The 25,541-nt window shown below is 35.7% G+C and overlaps 3 protein-coding genes across 4 annotated transcripts in view; 1 reads left to right on the forward strand and 2 right to left on the reverse strand.

The window, feature by feature from the left end:
- wdr59 (WD repeat domain 59) lies at window positions 1-15,772 on the reverse strand. 2 transcript variants are annotated; one of them, XM_051869829.1, is made up of 27 exons: window positions 15,680-15,772; window positions 14,965-15,014; window positions 13,934-14,069; window positions 13,711-13,796; window positions 13,261-13,341; window positions 13,145-13,182; window positions 12,228-12,316; window positions 11,579-11,695; window positions 11,398-11,475; window positions 10,828-10,984; window positions 10,640-10,719; window positions 10,429-10,561; window positions 9,317-9,441; window positions 8,986-9,150; window positions 8,799-8,900; window positions 8,554-8,698; window positions 7,510-7,579; window positions 7,228-7,381; window positions 6,643-6,699; window positions 5,270-5,403; window positions 5,020-5,101; window positions 4,175-4,287; window positions 3,911-4,061; window positions 3,683-3,761; window positions 3,390-3,513; window positions 3,163-3,305; window positions 1-719 (listed from the first exon to the last, which is right to left on the reverse strand). In XM_051869829.1, exons 1-27 carry the CDS (start codon window positions 15,731-15,733, stop codon window positions 484-486), a joined length of 2,979 nt encoding a protein of 992 aa, XP_051725789.1. In that variant the 5' UTR covers window positions 15,734-15,772; the 3' UTR covers window positions 1-483. The 2 variants fall into 2 exon arrangements, with proteins under 2 accessions (XP_051725789.1, XP_051725790.1); XM_051869830.1 differs by lacking the exon at window positions 6,643-6,699.
- nob1 (NIN1 (RPN12) binding protein 1 homolog) lies at window positions 15,751-21,292 on the forward strand. Its single transcript, XM_051869848.1, has 9 exons — window positions 15,751-15,904; window positions 16,446-16,578; window positions 16,698-16,831; window positions 16,910-16,981; window positions 17,183-17,323; window positions 17,414-17,695; window positions 18,840-18,937; window positions 19,039-19,183; window positions 19,355-21,292. The coding sequence occupies exons 1-9, from the start codon at window positions 15,803-15,805 to the stop codon at window positions 19,622-19,624; spliced, it is 1,377 nt and encodes a 458-aa protein (XP_051725808.1). The 5' UTR covers window positions 15,751-15,802; the 3' UTR covers window positions 19,625-21,292.
- The window catches only part of cog8 (component of oligomeric golgi complex 8), a 6,157-nt gene continuing 1,555 nt past the window's right edge, over window positions 20,940-25,541 (reverse strand). Inside the window, exons 3-5 of the mRNA XM_051869840.1 lie at window positions 22,839-23,657; window positions 22,359-22,527; window positions 20,940-22,251 (exon numbers count right to left, since the gene is read on the reverse strand). Of these exons, the coding sequence (XP_051725800.1) occupies window positions 21,851-22,251; window positions 22,359-22,527; window positions 22,839-23,657 (1,389 nt within the window). The 3' untranslated portion in view covers window positions 20,940-21,850. The remainder of the gene's footprint in view (window positions 22,252-22,358; window positions 22,528-22,838; window positions 23,658-25,541) is intronic.

Here is a 25,541-nt window from a genome sequence, read left to right on the forward strand (position 1 = left end):
TCACTGTATTGTCAAATTTATTAATATTTTTATGGCACACATACTGTACATGGTAGATAATCCTTCAAAGCATACAACAATTCTCCTTTGAAGGGAAAAAAATATTTGTTTCAACTGAAAAGCGTAATCAAAACATACATTTGAAAAAATATTTTTGTTTCATAACCCTAAAAATCAGCAACTTTTCCCTTTTCCCTTTCAGCAAATATTTCACAGATCAATTCCCTTGGCACCTTATAGAGCAAATATATGCTCTACTCAAATCAACAAGTATAAAAGTGCAAAAAACAGCACTGTATAACAATTTTACTCAATAAATAGGCTGGTTTGACCTATTATGAGGTTGATGTTTGCGGCTCCTCATTAGAATTCTACACTTGAACAGTCGCAGGGATTAATCATTCTTCTTCAATGTCTCTACACCAAAGAGTTTCTACAGTACCAAGACTTTTGAGGCATATCTTGATCAAGTCTTTTTAATGTTCAAAAAGTGCTTTGCAAGAGGCAGTGACAGCCGCAGCCGGTGGGACAGACCTCTTGAGAGCGGAACCAGTCCATCATGTGGCTGGTGTGTCCTCCGTGGCCACAGCTCAGGCAGAAGTTGGAGGAGCCGCGTACGGCCACGTGACAGATGGCGCACTGGAAGGTGAAGCGCTTGCAGACAGCACACTGGGTTCCGCGGGCCTGACTACGACAGTGGCAGCAGTAAACCCCGAACTCTGCGTATGTGAACGTTAAACATTTGTTAAATGTTGACTGACATCCCAGAAATTTGAGACAAATGCTTTTCTCCCTAAAGGAATGCTCTGGGTTTGATTATCACAGAAAATAGTTTGGACTTGTCAATTAGTTTCTGCTCAGTAAGATTTTTTTAATGTTTTTAAAGAAGCGTTTCATGCTTATCAAGGCTGTTTTTATATGATAAAAATACAGTAAAAACAGTAATATTGTGAAATATTGATTTATTCTATTTTAATATATTTTAAAGATGGAAAAGCTGAATTTTCATTGTCACATGATCCTTCAGAAATCATTCTTATATATTTAAGAAACATTACTTATTATCAATGCTGAAAACAGTTGTGCTGCTTAATATGTTTGTGGGAACTGTGATACACTTTTTTTTCAGGATTTCATTGATGAATTGAAAGTGGCAAGCAAAAGAACAGCATTTATTTGAAATAGAAATATTTTGTAACATTACAAATGTCTTTACTGTCACTCTTGATCAATTTAATGCATCCTTTTTGAATAAAAGTATTAATTTCTTTCAAAAAACAAAAATCTTACTGATCACAAACATTTGAACAGTGTATGTTGTCTGTGCAAATTAATAACTAATATTTGAACTGTCATGACTGTGCAAAACTAGTAAACATGGTAACTTAAATACCAGAAAGTATGGTAGCTTGTTTCCACCATGGAATAAAGAATAAAAAAGGTAATTACGACTTTTTAAAGCCAGTTCTGACTTTATAACTTGCAATTGCAACTGAGAAAAAAAGGCAGAATTTTTTACTTTATTTCTTGCAATTGCTTGTTTATTTCTCAGAATTGCAACTTTATATCTCCCAATTCTGACTTTTTTCTCAGAATTGTGAGATATTACAATTGTGAGTTATATAGACAGAATTGTGAGATTTAAAGTCACAATTCGGAGAAAAAAAGAATTGTGAGATAAAGTCGCAATAGGCTTTATACTGAACGTCACATGAACAAACAGGAAAACTGGTCTCATCTCATCGCATCAGAGAAAGGGTTCACGGCAGTACGAACTGACGGCGATATCTATGGACTTTTAAGGTAATCAGCTAACCTAGCAAGTTCTTTTTATTGTTGCCATTTTATTCAATTTAAATATCTAAATGTTAGTGAGAGGAAGAAAAATAAAAAACCTTTAGATATTAAAGGATTAGTTTACTTAAGAAATAAAATTTTCTGATAATTTATTCACTCCCATGTCATCCAAGATGTTCATGTCTTTCTTCAGCTGAAAAGAAATTAAGATTTTTGAGGAAAACATTCCAGGATTTTTCTCCATATAGTGGACTTCAACAGGGTTCAACAGGTTGAAGGTCCAAATTGCAGTTTCAGTGCAGCTTCAGAGGGCTCTACATGATCCCAGCCGAGGAATAAGGGTCTTATCTAGCAAAACGATCGGCCATTTTCTAAAAAAAAATGAAATTTTTTATACTTTTTAACCACAAATGCTCATCTTGCACTGCTTTGCGATGATCCACGCATTATGTAATCACGTTGGAAAGGTCACGCATGACGTAGGCGGAAGTACTGCGGTATTTTTTATAGATAATGACCGATCGTTTTGCTAGACAAGACCCCTATTCCTTGGCTGGGATTGAGTAGAGTCCTTAAAAACTGCACTGAAACTGCAATTTGGACCTTTAACCCATTGTACCCTATTGAAGTCCACTATATGGAGAAAAATCCTGAAATGTTTTCCTCAAAAACCTTAATTTCGTTTCAACTGAAGAAAGAAAGACATAAACATCTTGGATGACATGGGGGTGAGTAAATTATCAGGAAATTTTAATTCTGAAGTGAACTAATCCTTTAACCTGCATATGCGATGGACATTGGTTATGCTAATCTTTGCTTGCTTCTTTGAAGGTATCTTGAATAAAAGGTAGGTGTATTTAACAAAGCACAAACAAAAGACCTGAAGTGGAAGCGATGTGAGCTGTTTTACAGATTTATGAAAGTTTGTTGTGCACAACCCCCATTATTTTTTTTTGTTTTTATTCCCTGGCAGGAACAAGCTTCCATAAGAAAGGGACTGTTTAAGTGAGGAAATACATACTCACAGGAATTATGTTGCTAACAAAAACCCAGAAGTTTAAATATAACTGTCTAGAACAGTAGTCCCACCACCAAATGGACGATTTAAACAACTTTACAGCTCAAATAACACAAATGTTATCCTGAAATTTATTAGAAGCACCTTAATATATACAAGCGGTACATTTCTGTTTCTACATCCTCTTCTAAAACCTCTGGACCTCCATTGTAAATGCATTATGGTAAACACACTTTTTGCTTGTTTTAACAAACTGAGGGATGAGATGAAATTATTTTTCTGTGATAGTCTGATAGTACTGTATGTACTGTAGAAGCCGGGTCATTTAAACTATTCCTTTAACTTACCTATGCCTTTGTGTGGCTCTGGAGGGCAGGAAACAAATTTGAGTACCTCTGCCCTCTTGTCCTTCATGCCCCAACGGTGCAGGATCTCACCGTAACACTTCTTGAAATCATCAAACTGCCAGGAGTTGGAAGGGTCCAATAATCTGTGGATCAGAAGGAACTCTTTTGAATGTTTGAAGCCGTTAATGTGATGTGTGTAAGTGCCATTGGTTGAACAGGACGTTTACCTTTTGTTCATGTCGTGTTGCTCTTTTTCTCGCTCTCGGGGGTCCGTGTATATCTGGTTTGAATAGCGATAGTCATCCGGGGACGATTCTCCCCATGGAGGAGCATGTTCTGATTCACGTCCAACTGTAAGAAGAAGAAATATATAAATATAAATATATATATTTATTTAATTAATTGATTTTTTTTTGCACATTGATAAATATGATGTGTTGACCATGATGTACGTTTTGCTTCTTTCATAAACACTAAACACTGAAACATAACCTCTATGAATAAACCCATGATCTCTCACCCATGTTCCACGGAGTGTTTGCAGAGTCTGAGGTACTTGAACACGATCCGGAAGTGACAGAACTGGAAGTGATACTGGGCTAAAGGAGCAATAATATTACCAAATCAAAGGAATAAACAAAGATGCGGTACACAGACATTAAGCTGAAAACAACCTCTATGATATAGAAAAATATATATCGGATTAGTACAGAATTCATGCATTGATAAATTAGGTTTACAAACGTACATAGCGAGAGTGGTGGGCCGTGAAGATCGCCTGTCGTGGTTGCTGATGTCCGTATAGAGTGAAATATTCCTGAGGACTGCCATGACCTCTGAACACACTACACAACATGGCCAGACTCTGAACATCACTCATCTGACTGTAGTGTTCAAGTCTGTGGAGGAAAGAGACAGTCAAAGCTCATGTGAAATCGAGGACACATTCATAAATTATAGCTCTATATAGTGCATATATGCTGGTGTCACCAGTTTACAAGCTGCAACTCACAATGTCTCCAGCAGGTGTCGCCCAAATGGATGTTTGGCCCAGGGAGTTCCAGCATCAGGGTCAGGGTCAGGACTAAGGTCAACATTTGTGGCTGCTGAAGCAAGTGCCCATACCTAAAAGAAGACGGACCATGGAAAAATTATGGGAATTTTTAAAATGTTTTTGAAAGAAGCTCACCAAAGCTGCATTCATTTGATCAAAAATACAGTAAATATTTTGAAATATTATTACAATTTAATTTATTTTCTATTTGTATATATTTTAAAATGTCATTTATTCCTGTGATGCAAAGCTGAATTTTCAGCATCATTACTCCAGTCTTCAGTGTCACATGATCCTACATATAAATACAAAAGAACAGCATTTATTTGAAATTTTTGTAACATTATAAACATCTTTACTGTCACTTTTGATCAATTTAATGCATCCTTAATGAATAAAAATATACATTTTGAATGGTAGTGTATCACAGTTTTCACAAAAATCTTAAGCAGCACAACTGTTTTCAACATCGATTATAATAAGAAATGTTTCTTGAGCAGCAAATCAGCATATTAGAATGATTTCTGAAGGATCATGTGACACTGAAGACTAGAGTAATGATGCTGAAAATTCAGCTTTGACATCACAGGAATAAATTACATTTCTTACAATATATTCAAATAGAAAACAGTTATTTTAAATTGTAATAATATTTGATAATATTACTGCATCTCTTTGTAAAATGTATATGTTTTCTTTATTTTTAACAAATAAATGAGCAACAAACTTCTTTCAAAAAACAAAAAAAACAAAAAAAAAACCAAATTATTCCAAACTTTTGACTGGAAGTGTATATCAGATACCTTAGCTAAATCCCTGCGGCCCACTGCTAAGGCTGCTGCCCCATTCTTCTGACACGTGTCCTGTATGTCATTAACATTTAGCCTAAAGGGAAAAAATGAAAAGATTCTATGGATCAAGATGACATTTGAGCAAAAGAATGTCACGGTATTGACAGTTGATGCTGTCATTTATGTCTGTTCCTAACAAGAGAGATATCATCTGAATATGATTGACCTGGAATGCTTTGCTATCTAAGAAAACAGAACATACACGTATGTCTCCCCGAGGGCTTTGTGCACAGGAAGCAGACATGAGATTTCCTGGATGATGACTTTGCCAGCCAGTTTGATGGGTCTGCTGCTGTAGTCTCCTCCCTCTCGCTTGCCTTTCCAGCGGCGGGATTTCTGAACACCGTGGTGATGACAAACAACCATATCAATCACTACTACTTATTATTAAGTACTTTAGATTAACTGAAGAAATGCAAAAATTAAAGTTGTAAATATGCAGAAAACCCCTTTGAAAACACAATTACTAATTATATATATTAAATTATTATGTATGTAATGTTATAATTAGAATTAATATCATTTATTAAATCAATTTTTAAAATGCTTCATATTTGGTAAACATACTAAAGAAAAATAGTTTGAATTATTATAATAATTTTTAAAAAGCTGTAAACACCAATATAGCAGTCAGAGCACAATTTGAAATATCATCTGGGTTATTCGCCACACTTGCCAATGGTGGGTAAATGGAGAGTATCTACCAGACGAAAATACTTAGTAGCAGTCATGAAATTAAAATAAAAATATTTTATAAATATATATATATATATATATATATATATATATATATATATATATATATACACAGTCAAACCAAAATTTACAGTTTTCGTAATAAAATATGACAAGATCTCAGAGTTAAACTGTGTCAGAAAAAATTAATCTTAATTATGTCAGATAACACTTAAGCAAAACATGGTCAGGTCAAAGTGTCTGAATAATTTTTGGTTCCAAATTTTTATCAATTTTACTGGTAGTCCACTGTATGAAGAATTTTTGGGTATAATATGTGACAGTTTACTTTATTTTGCTATCCTCACTTACATAAATGAACTATAGTTTCCTGCACCCACTAGCAAAAATATATCAAAAATATCTGAATAATTTTTGGTTTGACTATATATATATATATATATATATATATATGTGTGTGTGTGTGTGTGTGTATATATATATATATATCAATTAAAACAATAAACATCAAATGTATTTAGTTAGTTAGTTAGTTAGTTAGTTAGTTAATTAGTTAGTTAGTTAGTTAAAGTCATCCCTGATAATTAAATGTTTTTTTTTTTGCCTCCCCTTTTTGGCTGTAAAATGGCTGTTTTTTTTTGTGACAAACTGATGGGTTACAGTGTCACATGCAGCATCACGGACAGTATCACAGATCATTTTCATGATCTGTAACACCAAATTAGTAATGATTTATTTCAAAGCAGAAAATATAGCGCAAAATGGTAAGCTGTGATGTGCCATACATGAAATGCATGACAGCATAAAAAGCCATTTGGCATTAGAGCAAAAAGTAGATGAGAGAGAGAATAAGTGGGAGGGAGGGGTGGTGGTCAATACCGGACAGTCATGTATAGTCTGCACAGACCAGCGACGGGGAGTAGACAGAGGGGGCTTCTGATTGGATAAAACAGACCACAGCAATATGAGTGAGGGACACATGCCACCAAAACTCAACAGGAGAAAGACAGACCAGAAAACAACAGTGAAAATGAACTGTGAAAATGGTGCTTTTAAACAGACGGATCAAGCGGGTGGAATGAGGGGAAGTGAAAAGCAAGAATACCAACTCCAACTAAACCAAACTAAACCAAAACAAGAAAAACCTGTTATGGAGCTAAATAGTCAGGTTATGGAAGTGAAAATATCTAAAGTAAAACACATTTTAGAAATAATGTGTAAAAATTTCTACAGACAGGCAAACATATGTCCATTTAACTTTTAGGAGCCTCCATAAAACAAAACAAAACAAAACAAAACAAAACAAAACCAAACAAAACCCCCAAAAAACAAAAACAAAACAAAACAAAACAAAAAAACAAACTGCCATTGCTAACCATGCAAACCTAAACCACCTGATGCTGAAACAGTGAGTCTTGTTGAGCTAAAATAAAACTAATTTCAGTCCTATGTGACGAGTCTCACCCGTTCTTTGTAGTAGAAGGACGATATGGACACTTGATCTTTGTCTGTGCGTGTTGGGCTCCCGCTGTACAGCCTCAGTGTGGTCTGAGACTCCGTTCGCATTTTCATGGGCGTAAGCACCCCGCTGTGATACGCTGAGAGAGCCGACAGTGACCTGCACATAAACAAATATCTTATATGATCATATTCATCTTACACATGCTAATTTGTCTTCCATTGCAATCAAATAATAATATAACATCATGTTTGAGATAAAACAAGCAAACAGGATTAAATATTCACCTGGGAGTAGGTTCAGTCGGAGGGGCCACACGATGCATAGTCATGGGCCGTGTGAAATAAACTAAGGAACCTAATGGGGAAATTAAGTTGTAATTTATGTGTTGAATTTACATGAAATATTTATATATACAGTCAAACCTAAATTATTCAGACATTTTTGATATATTTTTTACTAGTGGGTGCAGGACACTTTAGTTTATTTATGCGAGTAAGGATAGCAAAATAAAGTAAACTGTGACATATTATGCCCAAAAATTCTTCATACAGTGGACTACCAGTAAAATTGATAAAAATTTGGAACCCAAAATTATTCAGACACTTTGACCTGACCATGTTTTGCTTAAGTGTTATCTGACATAATTAAGATTATTTTTTTCTGACAGTTTAACTCTGAGATCTTGTCATATTTTGTTACCATTTTTTTAAACTATAGTGAATAAACTGTAATAATGAATGAAATGTTCAAGGTGTCTGAATAAATATTGGTTTGACTTTAGTACCAGTCAAAAGTTTGGAAACATTACTATTTTTAATGTTTTTGAAAGAAGTCTCTTATGCTCATCAAGCCTGCATTCATTTGATCAAAAATACAGAAAAAAACAGTAATATTGTGAAATATTATTACAATTTAAAATCATGATTTTCTATTTTAATATATTTTAAAATATAATTTATTTCTGTGATGCAAAGCTGAATTTTCTTCAGCCATTACTCCAGTCTTCAATGTCACATGATCCTTCAGAAATTCTTTCAAATTTTTTTTGTTATTTGTTATCTTGAACAGTTGTCATTTTCTGCAAATAAATGCTTAAAATGGCTATATGTTTTTGGAAATTTGGAAGAAATGTTGTCAGTAGTATATAGAATAAAACAAAAATGTTAATTTTAGTCAAACACATACATAAATAGTAAATTACTAAACTACTAGTTTTCTAGTGGTCTCAAATTTTTCTAGAACATTTTCAGCATCATTTAATACAATTAAACAATTAATAAACAGTGGACCCATATTAATGTGCATAGATGGAAAGGAAAAGGTCCAACCTGTCCCACAGAAGCGAGCCCCTGAGGTTCGGGGAAAAGGGATGTTGGAGTCCTGGTATGAGCCGTAAGTGTTGCTTACTCTAGGGAAAGCAGGAAGTGCAGGAGTCACTGGGTTTGTGAGCACGTAAGGGTTTGTACCATCCTCCTGGACAACGAATTGGAGACAAAGTTTTAAAAATTAAAAAAAAATTCATCAACAGTTCAACAATTTGGAAATGATGAGTATAGAAGTAAAATTCACTCACCATGACTCCATCTGACTCTAAGCAGGACACCAGCTGTCTAACACACGGCTCTAAGCAGTTCTGGTTTCTCTTCACCTTCTGAAGTGACGTATCAGTCAGGATCTACAAAAGAGATGCTGCTTCAACATGACATTGTTCAAAACATTGACTAAATGTCAAGACAAGCTTGATGGGTGTTAGTTTCAACCTTCTGTATCTTGGTCTTCATGGAAGACGAGATGTTTGTCGGAGAGACAAATTGGAAAGATGGAGCTGCATTGTTGGGATATTGGGCAGGGAATTTCACCACGAGACGGACTCGGTTGGCTCCGCAGTCAGCTGACACAAAGCAACTGCGGTTGACGGCATCCATCTACAAGAACTATTATGTTAATTTCTATATATATATATATATATATATATAACTGTTATAATTGCATCCTATTTATTATAATGACACTCCAAATATCAGACAGCTAATCTAATACAGTTACTACATTCAATCTTGCATCAGATTTTCTGAAATTACAGTGACTGACCTCCACATTGACATTGCGAATCTGTAAGTTGACTAGAGAAAACTCCTGCTGCAGAGTCTGAGGCAAACCTGGTACATCATTCTTACCGCTGGATGACAGGCCAGACTGAGGGCCGTCAAACTGATCTGTGAACAGACAGTAATTTACAAAACTAGGATTTAACTGGAACATCTTCCATTTTTCACATCACCATAAATGGAGAATGGGGTCAAAAATATAAATTCAATACAACTGTTAAATAACTGTTTAATAACTGTTTAACTGTTTGTTATAAAACATTTGTTATAAAACTGTTTGTTTTAAAACATTTTAAAATGTAATTTATTCCTGTGATGCAAAGCTGAATTTTCAGCATCATTACTCCAGTCTTCAGTGTCAAATAATCCTTCAGAAATCATTCTAATATGCTGATTTGCTGCTCAAGAAACATTTCTTATTATTATCAATGTTGGAAACAGTTTTGCTGTTTAATATTTTTGTGTAAATCGTGATACATTTTCTTCATGATTCTTTGATAAATCGAAAGCTCAAAAGCACAGAAAAATTATGTTATCATACATGTCTTTACTGATACTTTTGATCAATTTAATGCATCCTTGCTGAATAAAAGCATTATTTTTCCAAAAAAAAAAAAAAAAAAAAAACCTCACCCCAAACTTTTGACTGGTAGTGTACATTATCATATTATATTATAGGATATAATAGATATAAGTAACCAGACTGAAACAGATATAAGACAGACAGGTAGAGACACTTTCATATCTTATACAAAATACAATTCTCGACTCATTTCATTCATAAAAATCCACAGAATCAGATCCCCAATCTACTTCCTGGGTAGATTTCTGTCTATTTTATTCCTCTATTCTATTCTATTCTATTCTATTCTATTCTGCCACACAACACAATCAAATAAAATATAATAGATGTAAATAACCAGAATATAATGTAAATGTTAATCATAAAATGGTAAGACAGGCATACAGACAGTGCTCATAATTACATTCCTGTCTTCAGGATATTTTTGAAAACACTTATGAATTGAACCGAAATAATTAAATATATGAGCCATAATGCATCAAATCACTGTCAGAGCAAATCGTCTTTTTCACCTTGTGAGTTGTCCGCTGTGAACCCTGGACTCAGTGGAGGTTCGGAGTCTTGGGACCTCAGAGTTTTCTCTGTCTCTGTGGTGAGAGTCAAGCCCTCCATCAACTCGTCCATGATGTCGTTGGCACAGCACAGCTACAGAACGCATGAAACCTTCAGTCTCAAACATAAAGCCACCAGATGTAGAGAAAGGATTGAGTTCATGAGCATCACCTTCTGGAGTTGAGGATCTACTCTCCATATCCTCAGGGTTTGATCTCTGGACCATGTGACCAGCTGGCAGTCTTTGGAACCTAAAATACAGAATGGATAGTGCAAGACAATAATACTTGTCTGTTCTTAAAGTAAAAATGAAGCACTCGTTCGAAGAATTATCACCATCTACTGATTGCTCCTTTCACCTTCTTTTTGCGGCCTCCACTGAAACTCAAGCACAACATCATCATGGCCCACAAACGCGTGAACGGGACTATTCAATTCCAACGTGCTCCATAGGAGGAGGCTGTTCTCTCGCCGTAGCTGAGGAACCATCACTGTAACCAGTCCGTTAGAGAAGGGCTGAATGGAAGGAATGGAAGAGGATGCAGTGAGTACTTTACAACATGAAAATTCATCTTTACTGGAATTATACATGACATTTCAATTGTTCAAGAATAAGGGAAAAAAGTACAACATTTTGAATAATTACGTTTTTTAAATGTTTTTGAAAGAAGTCTTTTATGCTCACCAAGTCTACAATATTTGATCAAAAATACAGTTTAACTAAAATAACTGTTTTCTATTTTCATACATTTTAAAATGTAATTTATTCCTGTGATGGCAAAGCTGAATTTTCAGCATGCAGCCTCTGTAAGCATAAGAGACTTCTTTCAAAAATCTTAATTATTCCTTAATTGTATCTTTTGACTGGTAATGTAATTGTCACAACATCAACAAATTTTGTTAAAACAAAATAATGATTTGCATTGTACCGTGTATCTGGCCTTCCACACAGGCACCTGACACGACAAGATATCAAGGTACTTCCGGGGTTGTCTGTAATCCCAGAACTTTTGGGGTAAATAAGTATAGACACAGAATCAGGTATAAGTTAAACTGCAGCAAAAACAATAGAATGTGAACAATATGATCAATAATTGCGATTATAATCACCCGAACAGAGTTGTCCTGACTGGAAGTAGCCAGGATGTACTCATTATCAGGGTGCCAGTCCAGACCATGAATCTTTGACAGGTGGGCGGCTACGTACTCCACTGCAGTGTTGGGTTTCTGAAACACACTACAATCAGTCAAAAACAATATATACAACAGATAAGCTTTTAAATACTAATTTCTCCATTGATCATCTTGATCAAAACATATTTGTTTTTTAATATACAGCTATAGGTGCAGGATATGGGAACAATGAGATTTCACTTTACCGTTCAATAATTTGGGATCAGAATTTTAATATTATTTTTGAAAGAAGTCTCTTCTCCTCAACAAGGCTCAATTTATTTGATTAAAACTACAGTAAAAACAATAATGAAATATCATTACAATTTAAAATAAATAAATTACATTTCAAAATATATTCAAATAGATAAGTTCTATTCTATTGTTTGATAATTAAAAGTTCAAAAAACAGCATTTTTTTTATATAAAAGTTTTTTTGTAACATTTGTAAAAAAATCTTACTGATCCTAAACTTTTAAATGTTAAGTAGACAGACTGACAGGCAAACAAACAAATCTGATTGATAAACGACACCAATAATGATGATGTAATCATGATGTAGTAAGTAACAGAATGACATAATCACCCTCTTGTCCCAGATTCTGACATCACCATCATGACTTGATGCCAAACAATAGTGATTCCGTCTGTTCCACTTCACCTGAGAGGCTCCGGCTAAAACATAGAGAAATGTGAGAAAAAGAAAAGTCAAAAGAATAAATAAAAGTACCGACATCCAGGGCTTGACATTAGCACCCGCCAACCCGCCAAATGCGGGTGGATTTTAGCAATGGCGTGTTACGCAGTCACTCCTACTAGCCGCTTTGGCGAGTTGAATTTTATATATAAGACATTTTTTATTACTAGTCTTTTAAAAAGGCCTCTGAAATAATAAGAGCAACGTAGTGTTGTCAAAAATATTGATTTTTCGAAACATCGATACTGAAATATCTGAAACGCGTCCAATACTCTTTTCCTGCAGAATAGACACACGATTCCAGCGTGGGATTGCACGTATTGCGTATCATTTTACTCTTTCCCAAAGTGCGCTACATAAATCCGCCTCTCAGTACTAAATTGACTTCTTTTTCGCCGATTATTGTGCTTAAACAGTCAGATACACTCAAGATAATGTCAAAATGCTGGTCTTGGAGAGTATTCATGTAAACACAGTCAGTTATGTTTTAAGTGAACATAAACAGAGAAAACGCATGTGTAACAGTATAATGTATCCGTGCGTCAGATCTTAAAGTGACAGCAGCCTAATATACCTGCTGCCAAATTATGAGAGGTAATATTAAAAAAAATCTATATGGCAGCTTTCCCTATGGTATCGCTGTCAAAATTGTGGCCAGTGAAAATGCTGAGTGGCTAGTAACTTTTCAAAACCACTAGCCACAGTTGCTGGTGAGCAAAAAAGTTATTGTCAAGCCCTGCCGACTTTAGAGATTAAATAAACTGATCAATAAATTATATCTGGACTCATATAGTCTTTGCACTCACCCACGGCAGACAGGGCCACAGTTGGTTTTCGCGTGTCCCTAGAAATCAGGAAAGAAAAGCGTAAAACATGGAATGTTCCACAAACTCTTTATCATGTGTTCTTTCTCCTCGTTCACCTTGTGTCCCATATGTAGATGTATGTGTCCACAGAACTCGTGACAAGCAACTCTGGTTCAAACCACGACCAGTCCAAATCACTGAAACAGTACGAAAAGGTTTGGTTTAAACATCAAACCACATAAAAACTTATATTCATGTATTATTTGTCACATTAGAATGTGTTATTTACATACTCAAGTGCGATCAAGTCAATTTATTTATATAGTCCTTTGTCTAAAAGCAGCTTTACAGAGATTCATGATTTTAATGTTTATAATTCCTTAATGCCTAATTGTCCATAATTTAGCGGTTTAGAGCTGAGCTATAGTATAGTTTACTTTTGGCAAGGATATAAAGATAAGGTCTGAAGTTCTTTTGATCATGCATTGTCTCGTCATTGTTTGGATGAAATTTTATAAATGTCAGATTTTATAAGTAGCATTTCAGCATGACGTCACCTGTGTTACCTTATAACACGTGTATGGCCTTGCAAAGACGTATGTGCTTCACCAGATCCATCACGCCAAACATACAGGTCAACACGCTGGTTACTCTTTAAGGAAAATGCATATTTACAATATATAAAATTCATAAAATAAGTACTCAGTAGACATGTGAAACAATAAATATGACTCATTATCATTATGACACTGTCATTAATCAGCAATAGATAATAACTACTTTACGTACAGATGCAGCAAAGAAATGGGCCTCGGTTTTGTGTGGATTCCACTGAACTGTCCCAACGTCCCATTTGCTTTGGCGGCTGATTTTGCGTGGAGCTTCGGACGGCGTCTCCAAATTTACAACATATAAGAATCGCCTCCTATTAAAAAAAAATGACAAGAGAAAGAGTAAATACAGCGTGATGTAACAATACATGTAGAAAGGCATTTACAAACTTAAAAACAGAAATGAAAAGTATGGAAACCCATTTCTGCCAGATAAGGAAAAAAATATGCTTGTGTAAATTATAATTATTAAAAAAATCATACTTTTGAAATACAATTCATAATTATGAGAAATTATGACTTAAAAACTCAAAGTCAAAATCATGGCAAAACTTTTTATTTCATAATTTTGACATTTCAATCTCATAATTATGACTTAGTATGTCATAATTTCGACTTTTATCTCATAATTATGACCTAGTATGTCATAATTTTGACTTTTTTCTCATAATTATGACTGTCATCACTACATGACAATGACATACTAAGTCATAATTATGTGATTAAAAATCGAAATTATGAAATAAAAAGTTTTATGTCATAATTTTGACTTTTTGTCAGAATAATTATGACTTTTTAAGTCATAATATTGGCTTTTTTTTTATGTCAGAATGATTTTCAAAACCTTTTTTTTCTTAAGTGGTATGGAAAAGTATTGAAGCCCATTTCTGCCACATAAGAAAAACAATGCTTGTGTAAATTATAATTATAACATAAAAAGTGATAATTATGAGATTAAAATATCAAAATAAAAGTTATAATTATGATATTATGATTATCGCTTTTTATGTCGTAATTTCAACTTTTTAGGTCAAATTTTGACTTTTTATGTTATAATTATGATTTACAAAAGCGTGATTTTTTTCTTATGCGGCGGAAACTGGCTTCCATAGAAAAGGGATGCAGCATATAAGCTATGCTACTACTGGTTCATAAGGGTGTGTTCATAATTCCACATGATAATGTGACATTAGCTAAAGCTGTACACACCCAGAGAGAACAGCATGCTGGCCGAGACAGTCCACTGACATTGCAGTAGCCTGAAAACAGAAAAGTCTGTCATGACACAACACATAAACTACAAAAAAGGCTGCACAAATCTCCCCTCTAAAGTTATTGTATTGTTATTGTCTAGTTTAACTGCAGTGTTTTTTGTAAACATAATGGGAAAAAACATGCTTACATTGTACAACTTTTTGCACCATCTTTAAAATAAATGACACTAGTTCAGTAGTTTATATAATGTAATTCTAATGACATTCAAACATTTTATGTGTAACTTATAATACTTTGTATGGCAATAATGCACTCCGCAGTCCTCACTGTATCACTGTTGGATCTTTATAAAATGACTAAACACCTGTTTATATTGAACAACTGTTAGTACTGTAACTCAAAGGAAATCATTGCTACTAAGTTACTAATGAGCAGTTATTCTATGATTTTATTTTAAGTCTTTTTGACAACACGTTTATTGTAATAACTGTAATTAATAATAATAATAATAACTGAAAGTACACTGTTTACCATGTTAAGTTTGTAAGGGTATCACACCGTAATAAACAAAGAATGCCATTCAATTCAAACTCTAAAATACGTCGCTCAGGATTGACATGACAGCTGGGCATATTCATTGCTTTAATGCTTATGAAAATTACACTTCTAAAGCACCTAATGCATGCGTGCATGTGTAATGACTGTGTACCTGTGCATCTCGAAACTCCACCACCACATTCTCACTACTCCAGCGGGCCGCCATCTTCACCCACCAGAATGTCAACAAATTACGTGATACTAACGGGACAACAGTGTCTTCTCGCGAGAGTTCATGTCCGATGCGACGCTTCTCCCCACTGTCAAGATGGAGGCGGCCATGGTGGAGCATGTTGTGGCAGATACTGGCGCATTTATTAAAAGGGCTTCTCTGCAAGTGAGTTATTGTTGATGACGTTGGCTTCTTTTTTAATTATTTTAATACTGCTGTCCAGAAATGTTTGTTTTAATGACCGTGACACTGGATAAATGAGGAAACTGACACGTGCGTGCTAGTTTAGTAAGAAGTGTAAGTCTGCTCAAGAATAAATATTTGACGCATTGTAGGCACGAGTGTGGTGTATTTGATTATACAAAGGCGACACACTTACAAAATATAGTATGGTACTGACAAGTTTTTGCACAGTGTTCCATAGGAGTACATTAGTTTATTTTAAAATGCTTTGGAGTACAATTTACAATGACGTATCAATTAATTCAATCATTCAGCACCATAGCTGACAATGGCGACAGCTTCCAGTTGGACAAGTAATACATAAAGTTAATAAGTGATCGCCTACATAAATGTATTCATATAGTATGTTTATTTATTACTTTGTGTGTGTGCGCGCGCGCGTTTATTATGTATACCAGACGCAAAAAGAAACCATGCATTTTATCTATCATCACATGTTTGTTTGTGTTTTACTTTGTTTTAGGAAATTGGAAAGAACATTTATACCTTGAAGGATGTTGTTGATGAAATTAGGGATAAACCAACTAAAAGGAGCTTGGCTTTTTTGCCATACAAGCTCAATTTCAAAGAACCATTTCCAGAGCACATACGATTTGGTAATAACAACTGTTACTATTATTGATGCATCTTATTTTAAAAGTCTTTTTGGGTGCTGTAATTGTGTTATGGGTGGTGATTTATGCATATTATTTTTTATTTACTTATTATATCACAGTGACAGAATTTGCTAAAAAGACGGGAGATTATCCCAGTCTTTCAGCAACAGACATCAAGGTCTTGGCTCTGACTTATCAACTGGAAATTGAGAATGTAGGAACTGACCATTTGAAGAAAGAACCTGAGAAAAAGGTACTGATGTTTTAATCACTTAAGATTTTAATTAAAATTTGTTCTGGTCTAAGACACAGTTTTCTGTTTGCATTTCAGGTCCAAATATGCAGTACACAAAGACATCCAGAGACTCCTGTTGGCATTGCTGGTTTCCATTTACCATCAAAAGTAAGCCATTACTTGCAAATGCAATCTATATTTGAATGTTATTGAAATGAATATCCCAGACTTATTTACTTGTTGATAAAGATGTCTTTAAAGAAAAAAGCAAACAGTTGAAATGCCTCACTGGTTGACAATGTGTATTGATAATGCAAATGTAGCTAAACTTGAGCGCGCCTACTAATTTAAGCTTCTTCCCAAAAAAAGTCTTCAAGTAAACCAGGTACAGTTGTCCAAAGCCCACCTAGAATGAATAAGCCACGAGACCCTGATAGTTCACAATTCAACAGTTTTCAGTTTTGGAGGAGTCCTCTGCCCAGTATTGAGGCAGATCTTCTGGAAATGCTGGTGAGGAAACAAACAACATCTAAACCACTGCCACAAATCATGTTAGACAAAATTAAATATAAGTATTTTCCTCCGTTCTTTCCTCTGTAGGCGACTGACGCCATCACAGTTACAAACAAACTAGAGTCTGTTGATCTGTCTGCTGACAGCTGGGCAGCTGAATCTGAAGAACATGATGGCACTAAAGGAGACCAACATGAGGAAGAAGGAGAACAAAACAGTGATGATGATGCAGAGGAGGAGGAGGAAGAGGAGGGTGGTGGAGGTTGGATTACTCCCAGCAACATAAAGCAAGTCCAGATGGATGCTGGTAACTGGGGACCCTCAGCAGATGTCAAAGTGGGCTGCGTGACTACTGACTTTGCCATGCAGGTACTTGTGATCATTGATTAGACGTATTGGAAATAATCTGGACTTATTAACGATACAGCACTAGCCTCGAGTACCTTATTGCTTTTAATTGCTTTCATAAAACGGTTACCACACAATACAAATATTAAAGCCAGAAATATGTATCAATGCAACTTTCATGAAGTAAGCTTTTTCTAAAAGCCTTCCTTCCGCTGGAAAAAAAAAAGTCCCTGACTGTGAACAGCAACAGAAGTTACATTATTATGCCATTAGATGGCGGCAAAGACTGTCTTTATGAGTGTGTCAGTCAGTAGCGAAGACTTTTATATTGAAAAGACTGCTAATATCCTAGTAATATGCATGCTGATAAGCAGCTAGTTAATAGTTAGAATTGGACCCAAAAACTAGTTTTACCAAAAATGCTAAGAAAGTTAATAGATTATGAAAACAAGTATTCTTTGCAACCAGGTTCCATTTGTTAACATTAATTAAATACAATAGTTAAACTAACGATGAAATACACTTCTGCATTATTAATCTTATTTATTAATCTTAATGCTAATTTCAACATTTACTAACACGTTATTAAAATCAAAAGTTGGATCTGTTAATATTATTTAATGGACCTGAGCTAACATAAACTAACAATGAACAGTTTTGTATAACTAATGTTAAGCGATTAATAAATACTGTAAGAAATGCATTACTCTTAGTTAATGTTAATTAATGTATCAACTTACGTTAACTAATGGGACCTTATTGTAAAGTGTTATCCTTAATTTTCATCATAGCGATATGCACTGATTAATCATGCGCATTAAGCAAATGTGGTCAATTTTGGTATTGTTATAAAAGGTTTAAAAGTTGATCATTTATTGTACAGCTACATTTATTTAATATTAGAAGTGGTAACACACGTTATTTTACATTGTCCTTGTTAATAAATATAAATTAGTCATAATTATATGCAACTAACTTTATAACAAACCGTAATCTTAACCCTATAGTAATAATTACATATAGTTAATTACTTAAATATATAATTACACTGTAATATAGACACCTTAAAATTAAGTCTAATCATAGAAATTTGTTAAATCTATTTTATACAAGTTATGTCTATTATTTTGTCACAAAAAAACAAATCATCTTGTTTTCCGGACAGAACGTCCTGATTCAGATTGGACTGAATGTGCTGTCTGTTAATGGCATGCTCATTAAAAACACCAGGAACTTCATTCTGCGCTGTCATGCCTGCTTTAAGTGAGTGATGGATTCACCTTGGTAAATAATAACCATTTTGTAGCAGCAATAATTACACACATTTATAATATGTTTTTATTATCGTTTCAATTTCTTTTCAGGACAACAACAAACGTGAACAAATCTTTCTGTCCAAATTGTGGGCACGACACCTTGAAGAAGGTTGCAGTCACCATAAATGGGGACGGCACAATGCAGATGCATTTTTCCAGGAATCCCAAAGTGCTGAATCCAAAGGGAAAGAGAGTGAGTAATGTTTTGGTTGTTTTGACAGTAAATTTAATGTTGTGTATGAGCTAACTGCATTTGGTTCATCATTTACAAATCAAAGCAAAGATATTTTATTATTAAGAGTGTCATATAAATTAATGTTAATGATGTGTACTTACGGTTTGTCTCTTCTCCGGTCCTCTGCAGTACTCTTTGCCTTTGCCACAAGGAGGAAAACATGCCAGCAACCCCCACCTGGTGGATGATCAGCGTTTCCCCCAGCAGAGGTTGTCTAAAAAAGCTCGCCAGAAGACTGATGTGTTTGACCCAGATTACCTGGCCGGCAGCTCACCATTCTCTGAGCATGATATCTACAGCAGGTCAGCCAACTTACACCTGCGGGACACCCAGACCGGAGGAGGAGGACGACGACGGACAAATCCGAACGCAGCACACAAAAAATTTGTTAAGAAGTGATTGTGTTCTCACACTACCTGCAGAATCTGGACTGAAAGCCAGAAATGTTGAATTCAGAAAAAGAAAGTTGAAGTAAAATGTTTTATAATGATTTATCTAAATCATCTGTTTCATCTTTCTCTTAACCTTAAGTTTTACACTGTTACAGAATATTTTCCATATTCTACCTTCAAACTAGTTGAACTTGTGGGTAACCCTTTACAGTAAGGTTTCATTTGTTAACATTAGTTAACTATATTACTTTATATGAACTAACAATGGACAATACTTCTATAGCATTTATTTAATTAGTTTGCCCATAGAATGTTTAGTGTATTAGGTTAGCTTATTTGGCTTGGTTTCGATGAAGCAGCTTCAACTTGAGCTCTCATATACCCCCACAGTGAATAAATATAAGATATGATTACATAGGGCAAGATACCTGAGAGGAAGGTGGAGTTTGGGGAAGTAGAGGGATGCTGGAACAGCTGAGACTGAAGAGATAAGCAGCTGCTTATGTACTCTGGCTGTTGATTGGAAGATTAGATGGGCTTGCTCCTCCCTAAGTTACGTTTAGAAACTTCACTAATTTTAGTCAATAATAATTTCAACATTTACAAACACATTTTTAAAATCCAAAGTTGTATTTGTTAATATTATTCAAAAGGATGGTTCACCCATAATGAAAATTCTGTCCTCATTTACTCACCCTCAAGTTGTTTCAATCCTGTCTGAATTTACTTTTTCTGCTGAACATAAAAGATATTTTAAAGAATATGGGTAACCAAACAGTTGACAGCAGATTTTTTTTCTTTTCTTTTCTCCATACTATGGAAGTCAATGGGGTCCATAAACTGTTTGGTTACCGACATTCTTTAAAATATCTTCTTTTGTGTTCAGCAGAAGAAAGAAATTCATTCAGGTTGGAACAACATGAGAGTGAGTAAATGATGACAGAATCCTCATTTTTGGGCTAACTATCCCTTTAATGCACTGTGAACTAATATGAACAAACAATGAACAAGTCGATAAATACTTTACAAAATATATTGTTCGATGTTAGTTCATGTTAGCTAATGCATTGACTAATATTAACAAACGACCTTATTGTAATGTGTTACCAAACTGATATGGAAACCTTATTTTTGTGCCAATTTACCTGACTTCTAATACCTAGCTTTTCTGATCTAGATTAAAAGAAGTCAAATTCTTTGCAAATACAAACAGCAATTGCATGCAAACTGCTGTTTCTTAGTCTGTTCATCAGGTTATGTGGGGGGGGGGAAAGAACACATTCGATTTGTTCTAATGAATATGAAAATATCAAACAGCTGAATTTTTTTTTTTTTTTTCCAATTTTAATAAACCTTCCCCTCCCACCCTGGAAAATGAGTAAACAAAAACATAGAAGAGGTAAACAGAGTAAATTACAAGCACATACAGAAGACCCAAAATGTTTTTGAACACTTAAGTTAAACTTAATATTGTATTTGTAGACAAATGGTGCACAAGCTTTTCACTGAACTTTTTTTTTTTGTTTTTTGCAATGTTTAACCAACTTAATCACACATGCTTTTTAGTCTGTGCGTGAAGTCTAAACTTAACAAATTCACAGGTGTCCTAGTAGAAAAACAGTTTTAGGTCATTAAGAATGTTCCAATAACCACAAATAAACAGAAAATTAAACAATTTATTTTGTCGTCTTTTTTGTACAGTATATGTCTTTTGTGAAATATTTTGCTTAAAGTGCTTGTGCTATGCTATCTTTAAAAAATAAAACAAAGCAAGTGGCATTTATTAAAATGCAATGACATTCAGACATTTTAAGTTTGACTTAAGTGTCAAAATACTTTTTGGGACCATTGCAAGTCATAGAAAACATGATTTAACTGACATTTTTTTCCCCCACAATTTAAATATTTACCATATATAATTACATAATATATTACATTATTACCTTCACCAAATAAAGTTGCCAATAATATTGCAAACTAAACCCTGGTATAAGTATGTCCAGATGGTTATTTGTTATCAAAACCAAGCTTCATCGTTTAGGACACCTAGCATTCAACACACACTTTACAGCAGGGGTTTCTAAACCTATTCCTGGAGTAACCGTAACCAGCTAATCAAGGGCTTCAGACTCACTAGAAACTGTAGTTGGAGGTGGTTGGAGCTAAACACTACAGGACATTAGCTCTCCAGGAGCAGGATTGGACACCCCTGCTATACAGCAAATGTTGCTTTTTATTTCGACAACGTCTCCTCAACATTAATAACTGTTGTGGACAAATCATCTGGTAAGTCCTGTACATCAAAGGTGATTTCAGGCTCTGGGGTTGGGTCGTTTTGCTCTGTAGTGACCGCTTCAGCAGAAATGTTCTCTTTTTGAGAAAGATGAGAATCCGATGCTGACACAGGCTTTTCTTGTTCAGAAAAGACAGGCTTGTCTTCTTGAGGAGTTAATGGTTTGACTGCAGTCGAGGGATCTGATTCAGCTGTTGTCAGGCTGCTCAGGTCAGTGCAGAGATCCAGGACAGCGGTTACAGGCTCCTTCTGGGGCAGAACAAACTCCAGCGGCTCCAGAACCATATTCACATTTATGCAGCCTAGACTGCCATACTTATAAACCTGGGTTGGAGGGACACCTACAATAGAAATGCAAAATACATTTTAAGTCAACAACATCATGTTTAATTTTTGTAATGTGAGAAAAATGTTGGCTGGTGCTTGATTTTATCCAGTGGATGTTTACCTAGAACAAGTGCAAGCTGTGCTGGAGGAAAGAGAACTTGTAGACATCGATTCAAGAAAGGCACCATGTCCTCAGCAAATGCACTGCAGAACTGAACGAATAAGTCCCGTTCACGGCTACTGAAGGCAGATTCCTCGGCTCGATGGAAAACCAGGATTAACTTGGTCACCTGATAAGAAATGAATAACATTGTTAGATCGGATTACATCAAAAAAGGAGAATAACTGTACAAGGAATCCAAGCAAATGTGTAAATCTTTTTCCTTTCATTGTCTATTTGAATTCAGTCAATCTATACTTCTGTTTTGGGGTCTGGGGTCAGTAAGTTTTTTTTTTTTTTTTAATACTCTTATTCAGCAAAGATGCACAAAGTGACAGCAAAGTTTTTTTTACTGTATTTTTGATCAAATAAATTTAGCCTTGGTGAGCATAAGAATCATACTGTAGTATAATAATTAACATCCTACATTTCCCTGTGTACCTTAATAAGGGCTTCCTCAACGCATCTGCTAACTTCCTGAGCAAGTCCAATAGGGCAGCACAGTCTTAAATCATTGAAGGCCGTCAGGACATTATTGAGGAAACAGGCTAAAGGTGGGAAATCCAGAAGGGCCATGGGGGGCTGCAGTGTGCCTGGCTGGGTGCTCGGGACCGCTGGTGGAATGGTGCTTCCAAGTATTGATGGGAAAGAAATCAGTGTGTACGAGTTCATATCTTCTTGGAACTTGTCAACCGCTTCCTGAACAGCTTTCCGGAACGTGTCCATGGCAACCTGCTGAAATATGGGAGCGAGTTGGCCACGGAAATCCGCTCCGACCCGGCTAAAGGAAAGGCCGAAGTACATGCACTGGCCAAGCAAAGAATCCAAGCGGCTTCCCACCCCACGCTGGAGGTCCCGATCGAGGGTCTCCAAAAACTGTGCCGCCTGCTGCACCACCCAGCCATGAAAGATGGCGCTCTCGTTCAAAGCCTGACCTCCGGGTGGCAGCAACGGATCCTCGTCGGAGAAGATGGCACGATACTGGGTGATAATATCGAAGAGATGCACGCGGCAGGTTTCGATGGTCTTTGTGATGTGAAAGTACGGGTCTTCATCTGGGATTGCGGTGAGAATGGATCGCAACCAACTCCCACGGGCTTGCAGGAATTTGACGCGCAGCTCGGCTTCGGTAAAAACATCCATTCTGCGCAAATATCCAATCACACGCAGGCAAACCGGAAGCTGTGAATTGCTACGCAGCTGTTGAAGAAGTTGGTTCAGCATGAGTTGAGCTGACAATCGAACCTCATGCACAATTCCCTAAAAGAAGACAAACAGGAATATTATATAATATAGCTGCAAGCAGCAATTAAGGGGCCAAACAAAACAGAAGCAAACAAAGAAGCTAGCAGCAGACTAACTGTGCGTTCACACCGCAGCCGGCGAGAGCGTCAAAATTCATCTTGGCTGCCCTGCCAACAACGCTGTACTGTGCGTTCAAACCGCCGCCGGCGGGAGGGTCAAAGTAAATGACAAGTTGTGGCAACCAATCGGAATCCTCTCAAGCGAGGACCTCTACATTCCGATTGGTTGCCGCTGAACTGCGTCATAGCTCATTACCATAAAGTTGACCTGACTTCAACTCTCCTCGACGCTCTCACCGTCCAAGACGCGTCACGCCGCTCTCGCCGGCTCACATTGAAAATGGATGACTTCCTGTCACTTTGACGCTCTCGCCAGCGGCGGTGTGAACGCACGGTAACAATGTCATAATGGACTGTGATAGCAACTGAGACAAAGACACTGCATGTCAATTTTGAAGTCAATCAGACCAATGGTATTGTAGTTAAAGCCAATTTCAGGTTTTGTTCAATTATAGTGCCACCAAGTGGCGCAGTCCCACCGCTTTTTTTTAGTGCGTGTCCTCAGAGTGCCCCCATACATAAGTGTGTCAAATTTGGTGCAAATATCTCATTTCGTTTAGGAGTTATAGACATTTATATGTATGAACACACAAAAAATGACCCACACCTGACTCTGATTGTATTTTACATACTATAAAAATTTTGACATTTGGCCATTAGCGTAACGAACTATGTTTCGAAGATATTCGCGAAAGTTGTTTAAACGATAATTTACAATTCAAAATGGCTTCGGTCATTCGACTCGGCATGCTGCCCGAAGCTAATGAGACCAATTTTATGATATTTGGGAAAACCATTCAGAAGTTATAAGCAAAAATAACCATTTTTTTTGTATCTCCGGACCAGAAGGTGGTGCTACGCCGAAACGCTGCATGTAGCCTCAGGTCATGCTTGTGATGACATGCTTGTACCATGTTTGTTCTGAATACGATAAAGCGTTGAGGAGATACAGCCTTACATCTATTTTCTCAAGTGCTACGTAAAATTCGTTCGCAGAATTCTTTTGTAAAAAACAGTTTGACAAATCTACTTGAATTCCATTCCAATTTTCGTGAAAATCGGAGGACCAGTCTAGGAGGAGTTTGAAAAAGAACGTTTTTTGGAAAATTTTAAATGGCGGAAAAAAATTTTATGATGGAAAAAGATGTTTCTAGCCCTTATGGTTCAAAAGTTCAAGAGGGACTGAGTTAAGAGAATTTGCTATAGTGTTCATGCTGTCCTCTATCTGTGTGCAAAATTTCATAACTTTCCCGGAAGCGGTTCTATGGACTGCCATAGACTTCCAGAGCGGAGGAGGAGAAGGAGAAGAAGAAGAAGAAGAAGGCCAACGGATGCAATAGGTGCCTTTGGTGCTTGTCCCCTAAATATAAAAATGTTGTTTTTATAGTCCACCACGTGAAAACTGTGGAAAATTGTTGGTACATTCAAACAGAAAGTAACGCTTAGAAAAGTAGCAGCACAAAACAGTACTGCATTTCCAGGAATTTAAGTCAGGCGTTTTTTTATCATCTGAAACTTGCTGTGACTTGTATTCCAAAGCGAATTATAATGAAATTAAACTCAAGCAATCAAAATTGACTATTCATATTTTTATTATGGAATATTGCATTATTTATTATGAATGATTTATCTGTGCACATCATTATCATTATTTTTTTTCAAATTCATGTGCCTCTTAATCTTTAATCAAAACTTCCTTTCCCTCTTGCAGCGACATCTCCTCTCTGATGATGTGTTTAATAGCACAAGAGCGTTTATTCATCTTCAGAACACAAATTAG

This window comes from Ctenopharyngodon idella, chromosome 18 (assembly GCF_019924925.1).
Source record: "Ctenopharyngodon idella isolate HZGC_01 chromosome 18, HZGC01, whole genome shotgun sequence".
In the NCBI taxonomy this organism is placed as follows: domain Eukaryota; kingdom Metazoa; phylum Chordata; class Actinopteri; order Cypriniformes; family Xenocyprididae; genus Ctenopharyngodon; species Ctenopharyngodon idella.

Bases quoted from the DNA above. Each gene is read 5' to 3' on its own strand.
- wdr59 (XM_051869829.1), bottom strand. From the start codon at position 15,733: ATGGCGGCCCGCTGGAGTAGTGAGAATGTGGTGGTGGAGTTTCGAGAT. The intron at 10,985-11,397 runs GTACAATGCAAA...CCTTCCATTCAG, and splicing joins TGTGGAAGGCCAGATACACG to CCCTTCTCTAACGGACTGGT. The intron at 5,404-6,642 runs GTATTGACCACC...CACGGTGTTCAG, and splicing joins AGACTATACATGACTGTCCG to AAATCCCGCCGCTGGAAAGG.
- nob1 (XM_051869848.1), top strand. From the start codon at position 15,803: ATGTCCGATGCGACGCTTCTCCCCACTGTCAAGATGGAGGCGGCCATG. The intron at 17,324-17,413 runs GTGAGGAAACAA...TTTCCTCTGTAG, and splicing joins CAGATCTTCTGGAAATGCTG to GCGACTGACGCCATCACAGT. The intron at 19,184-19,354 runs GTGAGTAATGTT...GGTCCTCTGCAG, and splicing joins TGAATCCAAAGGGAAAGAGA to TACTCTTTGCCTTTGCCACA.